Source organism: Phaethon lepturus, unplaced genomic scaffold (genome assembly GCF_000687285.1).
Source record: "Phaethon lepturus isolate BGI_N335 unplaced genomic scaffold, ASM68728v1 scaffold21912, whole genome shotgun sequence".
NCBI lineage: Eukaryota > Metazoa > Chordata > Aves > Phaethontiformes > Phaethontidae > Phaethon > Phaethon lepturus.
The window spans coordinates 18,373-29,061 of NW_010525841.1; the positions used below are offsets into that span (position 1 = coordinate 18,373).

At 38.4% G+C, this 10,689-nt stretch overlaps 1 protein-coding gene across 1 annotated transcript in view; it reads right to left on the reverse strand.

Moving 5' to 3' along the window:
- PLCG2 (phospholipase C, gamma 2 (phosphatidylinositol-specific)) overlaps positions 1 to 10,689 on the reverse strand; it is a 59,647-nt gene that overhangs the window by 8,381 nt on the left and 40,577 nt on the right. The window contains 8 exon segments of the mRNA XM_010282890.1: positions 582 to 791; positions 1,763 to 1,865; positions 4,338 to 4,495; positions 4,752 to 4,818; positions 5,682 to 5,778; positions 6,580 to 6,689; positions 7,899 to 7,967; positions 9,504 to 9,684. Coding sequence (XP_010281192.1) covers positions 582 to 791; positions 1,763 to 1,865; positions 4,338 to 4,495; positions 4,752 to 4,818; positions 5,682 to 5,778; positions 6,580 to 6,689; positions 7,899 to 7,967; positions 9,504 to 9,684 — 995 coding nt within the window.

The following is a 10,689-nucleotide window of genomic DNA, read 5'->3' on the forward strand; positions in this document are numbered from 1 at the left end:
ACAGAAGATCTCCATTTGAATAAAGTTAAGGAAGTACGAGACTAATGGCTCCTCTCTGCAATTCTTTCTGGTCACCACTTCATTAGAAAGAGCTGGAAAGGTAAGTTGGAAGACTCGGTTCCCTTCAGTAACTGAATCTGACAGGCCGTTTCTGACCAATTTTAATCGTAATAAACCCATCTCCATTCACAATTAATTTCCTATCAATGTGTCATAAGCTAGCTGGCCCTTACCAGAAAGTTGAGTACAGCCTTCCCTGTGGCTGAACAACTGTTCATCCACCTGAAACTTACTGTAAATACCTCTGCTTGCTTGTTACAAAGGGATCAAGGTGAAATAAACCTTTTTGTCTTTGAGGTTAGTTAGGCTCAGAGACAGGGCTTCTGGAGACTGATTTTTGGGGACCACCTCTATCAGGCAATCCGCATATTCAAAACCAAACTTTAGTGCTTGCAAATCCCTTCTTAATGGGTAGTACAAACAAATAGGACAACCAGTGACTAGAATGGCAGAGAGGCCAGAAAGGGGCTCTTTTATGGAGAAATGCAAGGTGGATTAGATCCTTTTTTAGAGAATATTACCTGGAGTTTGGAAGTTAAGAGCCACCATCTGGGAGCCACAAAGCCAGAGGCGAAATGGGTCATAGTTGGATGAGTCGACCCTCTGTCCTTTAGGATAGACACGTGTCAGTCCCTTCAGGTTGTATTTCAACAACTCAACTGGCTTTTGCTTAACAATGCTCTCTGCCTTGGTTTCCACAAAAGAACGTATTTCTTTGAAATCAGGATTTTCTAGGTAGGGCAGGGAGGAAAAAGAATGGTTACTAAAGGAAAAAAGTAGTCAACATTTATCCTGCATTTCTACTAATTTTGTTTTACTTTGTTTTGCTTTGTCCTTTAATGCAATAATTGGCAGAGTTTTCATGCAGACATGGAAAATTGGTTGACCATCAAGTCTGAAAGTTAAAATTGCCTGCCTGCCACATGCTTTACAGTGGGGCAGATAAGAGTCCACAGTCATGTTCTCATCTCATCATTGCTAATAATGCACTTCTGACCACACTATAACTTATATTTAAATGAGTCATCTTTTCCTGGGTTTAAATGGGGAGAAGAAAGGGTGAGCCAGGGTTAGCCAATGCCTCAAACAATGACTATAATTATAATGTCTTACCACACTGACAGCTTATTAAAAACATTTGCAAAAAGAAACTTAAGGAAGAAGGGTACACTTGCTGGCTTCTCCAGCAGCAATGACAAAAAACTCCAATAAGAAGTACCTATTTCAGTGTCAGATTCCATATCCACACATACACAGACCCCATTTATGAAATTCTCATTTATGAAACCATATACCATCCTAATAGCTTATATAAATGGCAAACAGGTTCTTACAGTAGAATCATATAATGCACAACAAATACATTTTGAAGGTTTAAACAAACAAATCGAAAGTGTTCAGCCAGAGTTTTTCATATCAAAAAAGTCAACTGACACATAACTAGTGAGCTTCCCCATTAAAGACACCTATGAGAGGGTGTCTCTAGTTAATTAGTTAGAAGTCTGTGACAGATTTTTGTGACAGTTGAATAGCATCAAGTACCCTAGTGTACAATTTCAAATTGCCACTGAAAACTGCATGGGTGAGGCAGAACTTTGCTTTCCAGTAGAGAAAGGATAGATTTTTATCTTCTCAAATGTCAACCAACATCTGTAAAGATAGTAGAAAGGATAAAATTCAGATGTAATATTGAAGGAAATACCTAAATTGTCCTTGGTTTTGCTTGTTGGCTTGCAGTAAATGACCAGATCAGATAATTCAATAGCAATCAATTGATTCTTTTCCCAGTATTTCCTCCTGTTCTCCTGTAAGACATAACGAAGTTTTAGATTACAGATACACTGAGTATTATGGTACAGTAACTTCAGGGTATACTCTAATGAAATGACAAACTTGATGCCTTTTTTGTTGCCCAGATTCCTATCTGATACTTTAGACACTTGCATAGATGTAATGTACTTTAAGACCCAATTCAGAGAACAGGCTAAGCAAGTAGTTTTGTGTTTTAGTTGGAGGTGGGTTTTTTGGGGGGAATGTTGTGTTGGTTTTTGGGTTTTTTTTTGTTTAAGCTAGTGTTTCAGTACTTCCCTGATCAATCCTACTCAGAATCCTGGCAACAATTTTTTTTTATTCTTTTAATGTGGCTCTACTCAAGTTTAGTTATTTTCTCAACTCCATTCCTCATATAAATGCAAATGTATGCAGAAAAAAATGCAAAGGGTAGTGAAGTGTCTATTTATTTACAATCCTGAGCAGGACTTAAGTCTTGTTAGTAACTCCCAAACAGCTAAATTCATTCCTGTAGTTTTCTATTTGCACACCAAACCAATAATGTTACGTATGGAAAAATCACATGCAATCCTGTTATCATCAGTAATAAACCCACTACCTACGTCCAGGTTTGCAAGCACCTGCTCTGTGGAAGCTGAGCAATGGTCCTTGCAGCCAAAGACTGGGAATTACTGAAATCAGCAAGACTTGTTCTGAGTGGAGACATTTGGGCTGGAGGCTTTTCAGACATAAGAAGCAGTTACAGGACAAAACATGTTAGAAGAGTCCCATATGGAACAGCAATTAGCTTTGGTACAAGGGGTTATGAAGCAGCAGCAATTAGGAAGTCTTCCAAAAGAATTCCCTCAACAAGACAAACTGAAGAGGAGTGAAAATCACCACAGTGTGATCCACCACAGTTTTGCAGACATTGCTCAACAGTAATCAGAGCTCCAAACAGCAAAGGACCAATTCTAGATGCCACAAGCTCATCTTTAGACATAACCCTCTAGTGATAACCAAGCAGGAAAGCTAACAATGAGCAGCCATTCCTAGGAGTATGGCAAGTGTCCATACAAAACACATGAAGCTTAGTTTTACTTTTTGCGTATAGTGGATGCAGCCTAAAAATAAACTCATAAAACACCTGTGTTGTACTGTAGCATAGTGTTGACTCACTATGCTTCTCCAAAATTCAGCCTGTTAACTCTACTGGCAAAAAGGGCCTCTCCTTATCTTTTTCCCCCGCCAATGCAGCAGTCTGTCATGTGAACTTTCTAGAGGCCATACTGTGAGAAAAGTGTCCTGATTGACAGAAACAAGTTTTAAAGCATCTTTGAACACAGACTGTTTAATACTTCTCTAACTGCACAGAGGGAGAAAAAGCTGCCAAGCTCCTGAAGAGCCATTGATGTACCATAAAAAACATTCCATTTAGAGACACTTCTTCTAGGTCATGTTTCTCTTTTTCTCATTTTTATTTCTAAATGAAAGCCTAGCATAAGAACCGTATCTCTCCTCCCCCAACAAGAGGTCAACAGCTCCTGTTGCTTCTTCCCTTGCTGAATTTGCACTCTGAGACAGCAACTTGCCTGCTATAAACAGGAATATGATGATCCTCGGAGCATTACCACTCCAGATGACAGAGAAACAGCATAAACCAACATGATACTGAAACACATTTTCCAGCACTCATATCACACACTTAACAATAAGAAGTGAATAAAAGCAACAAAGGAAAGAATATACTTAAGCATAGTCATTGTAAGGGCTTTTTGGTCATGTCAAAGACTTCTTAAATGCTAGAAATGATGACAAGGAGGTAAATTAATACACCAGAACAAGAAAAGCAAGTCCTGAAGAATGTCTTTAAGCAGCAGTACTTGTAGAGGAACATAAAAGCTGAACTTAGGCAGAATCCTTTGATCTTTAGGCAAGGATTTAGAAAAACTGCTATTGAAGATCTGGTAAATCCAGGGTGTGCCTATCAGTTACAAATAAATAAAGTATTAGCCAAACAATTCCCTATCAGTGCTGCTGCATTCGATGGAAAGCAGAGTTAGTAAACAGGATTAAGAAGAGTTTAGGCAAAGGCAGCTCAGACTTCACATACACTCACTACTGGATCCATAACTCTGAACAAAACAGTCTGATACCTGAGTTTATCTGCTTAACACTAGGATTGAACCAGTGTAACAAGATGTAAAATTGTAATGGTATCTACTTTGTACTACTAAGCACACTTCTCCACTGAGGTGCAGGGTGCACCACAGACAGTACTCTGCTGAAAAACATCCATTAACATAAGCTTACATAATTTCCCCAAAAGAGTTTAGGGAGGAAGATTCACAGCATCAATAAAATGAACAGACAAACCGCAATATGCAAGAGACTGAAGGACGAGGTGTTAGCAAGGTTTAGCAGCGTATGACAGCTAAAGACAAATCCTATTGTAATTTTATAGCAGTTGTTATAAAAAACAACAACAGAGAGATTTTTATCAATACCTCTTCTGTAGTTTTCCAAGTGATTTCACGAATACCTTGGTACCATTCAAAGAGTTCTTCTACTTTATCTGTTGCAAACTCAACACATGGATCTTCTGGATTCTTAGGTTCCAGAATGAAGACAAAAGGCTTTCTGTGTTTCCCTTGTGGCATTTTCACTGTTAGGAAACACAGTAGGAAGAAATTTATACTAAAATCCAACAGTTCTTCTTCTAAGCTGTCATTGTGGATTTATTGCAACATTTAGTATCATAAAGTTTCATCACATTAATTGTAATTAGCTATATTAATACAAGTAGGTATTTTGTGGTTTGTTTTGGTTTTTTTTAAAATCATCTTTCCTGATAAACATAAAAGAGTCTACTCAACACAGAAAGCTCAGGAGTCCATGTGTAAGTATCAGAAAATACATACCAACATTGTACGTGTTGAGTACCAGTATGCCACGACACAGAGAGCCTAATGGATTGTCCTCAATAATCTGAAAAACATGAGTTAAATGTGAGCCTAAATCTTCTCTTAAGTGAATATGCACAGGACATTAGCAAGTAATAAAAAACATCATTAAATTGAACCTCAGTTTCACGGAAAGCATGCCCACTGTAATGTTTAAAAGCCCGTCTCCATATCAGGAATTTCTCATGGATGAGGAGCGCAGCTTCTGTCCTGACACAACTGCTCATTTTTTAAGTCTGCTTAAAGCTGCAATGCTAACACGTGGGTTTTCCTACAAAGACTCCTGGCAAATCACTGGAAGTGCTTCAGAACAATAAAAAGAATGCAGTGTTTTATTTTTAAAACTCAAAAGTGTCAAAACTGCTTACTACTGAGTTTTGTTTTCATTTGTTGAAGAGATCTTTGTCCAAGACTCTGGGCTAGATTTTTAGACATTTTTGATAAATAGTATAGGGTTAGTTATGCATAAAAGCTTAATAATGGAGTGTGAAATAGCTAGTAAGATGTGTTTGGACAGATAGTTTTCTTATTTGCAAATATTAAGGACATAGTTATACAGGCAAACTAGTTAAAAGTTTCAGGCACGTTATTGTTTAGCCAAAGTATCTGAAAAATCTAAACTGGTATGATTATCATTAGCAGGAAATCATTATAATCTCCTAAAACCCCACCAAATCACCTATCTCCTTAAGTAGTTTTCTATGAGGGATGTCCTGACAAAAACATTGTTTTTGTGAAGAATGACAAGAACAGTGAAGAATGCACTCATTTCTCTATTTGGTGTCCTCTCAAACACAGCATGCAGAGTCATAATTCTATAAACCAGACTTCCACTTCCAGTAGGCAGCATCTTCTAGGGAAATGTAGCAGACAAACCTCAACCCTCACCTGGCTTTCAAGCTCAGCAGAACTACCAGATGACAGGTCTTCAACATAATTAGATGGAAAATAGTGTTGGACTTTTTCTCCATAATCCCCCTTCCACCTGAATTTAAAAAGAAAAGTATATATATCTAAAAAATAGTTAAAGAGCTTCAATAGGCCATTAATGAAGCAATAATTCTGAAGAAATTGGTCATTAATACCCCATACTAGCTTGTCTAGCTGGCTATCACCAAAATCTAAGTGATGAAGTAGCTAAAAGCTCTAACAAAGTGATCATTAACTGTAGTAACAGATGATTTCAGAGGGATTACAGTTACTGTAAACTGCAATTAATGACTTAAGAGGCTCTTTCCCCCTCCAGTACTAAAAATACTATTATGTGGTTGATTACCCTGCAGAAACTACAGGGAAACATTAGATTCCCAAGCTTTCCAAGCAATTTACAAGCTAGCTAAGAAAGAAAACCTACATGAACGGAGACTGTACAGATAACTAAAAAAAGGTGGGTTTGATTTCTGAGAAGTACTTAGCAGAGCAAGGGAAGAAACAGAGCAATGATGACAATGGTAATAGATGCATGACTTCCCAGAATACACAAGTGTTCGGGAAGGATGAACGTAGTAAAGGAAAAATACTGGATACACTGGGCTGTGGAGGTTCTGCAGGATGAGGCTATTTCTGTAGGATAGAAGAATGGAAGAAGACATGAAAGTACACTTGAGGATGAGGGGGCTTTGTTGCTTTTTTTTAATACACTGGCATTAAGACTTATAAGGCCATATTTAATAAGCGGCAATAAGACAATAGGCAAAGTTTTTAAAAACTACTACCCAAAGCTCAATTTTTTTCCTCCATCTAGTAAGTCACCAGATGTTCTCCTATGAGGAATCTTTGTCCTTACCAGCCTCCAGTCTCCTTTGTGACATTATGAATTAAAGCTCCTCGAGAGAAGCTCAATTCATCACTTCTTTTGGCTCTGTAGTCATACAAGGCTTTCACTATTCTCTGAGGCTTTAAGAGAAACAGAGAAAAGGGGTCATCTAGAGGGACAGGTCATAAAATAATCAATAATGCAATTTTAAACAAAATAAAAAAAAAAAGGAGAGAGGATTGGATCCCTTTTTTTTGTTATGAGGCTTAGAAAACATAATACTAAGGTTCCAGAGTGACATCTATTGGTGGAAGCAAGTGATGCTACTTAATTGCTGCTATTCAAGTGTCAGCTTGGATAAAAGGAAAAAGGAAAAAAAAGAAAAAATCTTTTACAGGTGCTGCAACATAATTACTGTAGGGGGAAAAAAAAGAAAGGAGAAAAAAAAACCCCACACTGTGAAATATCAGTCCTTTATCTTCATTACATGTATTCATACGCAGCTGGAGTTTGTAGGCTTAGATGCCTACAAAGCCTCTGCTTCAAAACCACATCAGCTATCCTGTTGGCCACATTTCCTTTAAGCAAGACATCCAGTTTTAGCAGGACAAGCAATTTTCTTCATTTTCAATTTACTACTACCCAAATTCTTCAGCAGCAATGCAAACTCATTGGCCAAAAAGACTAAAAGCAATTACAGCCACAAAATTTACAAGCAGGTGAACTTTTATGAGAATTTACAAGTAGACAGACCCTAAAAAGAATTAGAGGCAAGTAGATGTTTGCTGTGTCACTTGTTTTTAACAAGAAGACAAACTTTAATAACTCATTAATAAACCAAAGACACATTTTTATATAGAAAGCACCTAAATAAACTCTGCACCTATTTGTGCATGCAGGCCATGTTTGCTAATGGAACTCTGATAATTTTGTGCACAGACAAATAACAGTGCTCATAAACAGGCATACTTGAGGTTTACATGTTATACTTTCTTTCCATGAAGATTTGGCCTTCTCAAACTGAATCTTCTCATAGGTCATTTATTTTGGGGGCATACCTGCATAAGCATGCATGCCAAATCAAATCGCCTCCACAAACTCAATAGCAAAAGGTGCCCAAATTCCCCATATGGATAAATCAGTACAGGATTTGCACACAAGAAAACGTGTAGGTACAATTTTTATAGAGATGCTAGAAAAAAGTCACACCCTTTAAATTTCTGCTGTCCAGTCCCCCATAAATCAAGCAGCCTCATGCCTTCAACTATTGTTTTCATTACTGCTAACAGGAAATCAGCAAACAAGTCTTACAATTTTCAGAAATCTACAGAATATCTCTTTGAGCATACCACTGTAGGGGTGATTTCACTGGGTTCCACATACATCTTGACATCATAGAGGGAGTTAATATCTTTTTCCTAAAAACAGGAAGAAGGAAAAAAAATGAAGTTACAGAAATAAAAAATTATAAAAGTACTTAATGTTAATAAAACATTCATTGCTGAAACCACCTTTCTGAAAATAGATAGGCCAACAGTAGAGGAGGGAAGCCAGACACCTATGTTAAGCTCATTTCTATAGTTGAACATAGCTGAACATGAGTTTGTTATTTAAATCTGTCTATGCCTCAGTTTAAGGAATAATAAAACAGAATGAAACAGCAATACGTCACAAAGATGTACCTTAATCAGTCAAATAGCTTTGAGATTGTGATTACCCTTCTATGTGCAACCAGGGAATACAATACCTACACTTACGATTTCTGTGTTACAGTACTTAAGTTCCACTATTGGTTTCACCATTAGATAAAAATTCTAAACTACTATACACAGTCCTATTTTTCATTTTATTTTCCCCTTGTGTTCCCATTTGGACCTGGTCTTAGGATACAGAACCTTAGCTACAGGCAACATTATAAAAAATCCTGAGGTCTAAAATCTTCTCAGTCCCTTTTAGTCACCCCAGAAGAAACAAAAAACCCAGACTTTGATTTCCCCAAATATGCCAGACGTGTTTTTCCTGCAGCTTCTAGCAGTCATATATTCAAAGAAAGACGACAGCATCTCAGGCTTTTCCAAAGCCAGCTACCTTGGCAAAGCTCTCTTGTCATGAAACGCATCCATTCAGAAAGTAGGCCTCTATCCTCAACTAATTATCCAGGCTCCTCATTTAGTCAATGCACAGAGACAAGTCTCTCTTAAGGAGATTTCCTCATGCTTATCTCAAAGAGTGAGCTTTCAGAGATACCTCCCAATTTTTAGCACAGAAGGCAGTTGCACAGTTTGCCCAGGGAGGTGGTGGAGTCACCATCACTGGAAGTATTCAAAAAAAGTGTGAACGTGGCACTCCAGGACATGGCTTAGTGGGCATGGTGGTGTTGGGTTGATGGTTGGACTTGATGACCTTAAAGGTCTTTTCCAACCTTAATGGTTCTGTGATTCTGTGACACCATCCCTGAGTTGGCTCCACTGAGGTGAAGCAAATGCCACTGCCTGTCCAGAGCAAGATGCACAGCAGAATATTTCATTTTTTCTGAAATGCTTAGCAATTGGCACCTGCATGATCATTTTAAGATCTCTGCCCACTCCAGCAATAGAAGTCAGGGCCAACTGCAGGTGAGGCTATTATCAAAAAAACTCGTTTTAGCAGAGCAACGAGTTCTGAAAGTAGAGCAGAACTTCACAGTTCTTCCCAGAGCAACTTTTCTAATCAAATCCTGAGGAAGGCAAGAGCTGACCTGTAATCAAAGATGAAGCTCTTTCCTCCACATAGCTCAAAAGCTTTGTGAAAGAAGTCAGTATAACCATCTCAATTTCACAGACAAGAAAAGTACCTGCTTAAGCTCCCCCAAATGTCATCTACCACAGCCAGAATCAAACCAAGCACCTCCAAGGTCTAGATCTGGGACTCCATCCACTACAACGCCTGGCACTCGTACAAAGACCATGACTTACTGTGCTGTAGCGCTCCAGCAGCTCCTCAGTCACTGGGTAACGCAATTTCATTTTCCTGTACAGCGGATGCTTCTCATAGTATGTTACCAGCTCCACTAAACTCTCAAAATAGGCCGAGGTTCCAAGCACAAAATGGCGACCTTCTTGCTGAATTCGGAAGTGCTTCACCTTCCCCTCCGCTCTGTGAAACAAGTGCAGGTGCTGTAAAAGGTATTGGTACTCGCGGTGAGAGCACCAGTGCTGTAAACTGGACCAAAACTGCTTTGTGCACCTTAGTCATGTGAAGCAATCTCTCTCTCGTCCAAAGCCTCTTTGATTCAAATTGAATTCCAGTTGCCTGATTAAATTCACAAAACGACATTCTCACTTTTCTACAATGTACAGGGCCTTGAGACAAATCCACGTTTTTGCTTAGATTAAGTTTCCCTGTGTTTTTTTTTTCCTGCAGATAGGCTGTCATCTTCATAATAACACAAATGTCTCTGACCAGACTGAGAGTCCCTCTGGAATCTGCTGATGATCTGCCACTGTCCCTAAGCGACAGACACATTTCCCTCAAAACAAGTAGCTGTCCCTTCCCTACAATCAATTTTGATAACTACAGGATCAATTTTGAAAGAAAAAAAAAGAATCTCTTGTGCTTGAACACAAGGTTTGTGCTTGCACTGATAACAGTAAAACGATCCACTGACAACCATCCCACCCACAGAAGACCCCTGCATCCTTTTCAAGCTGCTGAAGTTCTGGTACTTCTTGTTTTCCCCACCGTGAAATGGTTTTATTGAGATGCTGCAATTCAAGTTACTTCAATATCCACCTTGGTAACATCAGAAAGATTCAAACCAAAGTACACAGGGGACTGGGGAATTCTGGACATCTTCAATACACAGTAAGGCATGTAAATAAGAGGAAAACAAGTATTTGTTTTTCCAAAGCAATTTTATATTGCAGAAATAAACATTTTCAGAGAAACGCAATTTCATTTGAAGGCACAATGGAGAACACCACAATTCTATACATTTTATTAATGTTGTTGCAAGAACCACAGTTTCAAAAATATTTTCCCTGGCAAGAAAAGCCAACAATTTCATTTTGACATTTCATTTTTGTCAGTTCTATGACAGGGCAGGATTTCCAGGGGATAAGGACCTCAAATCACTGCTGAACAAGCACAACCGAAACATTC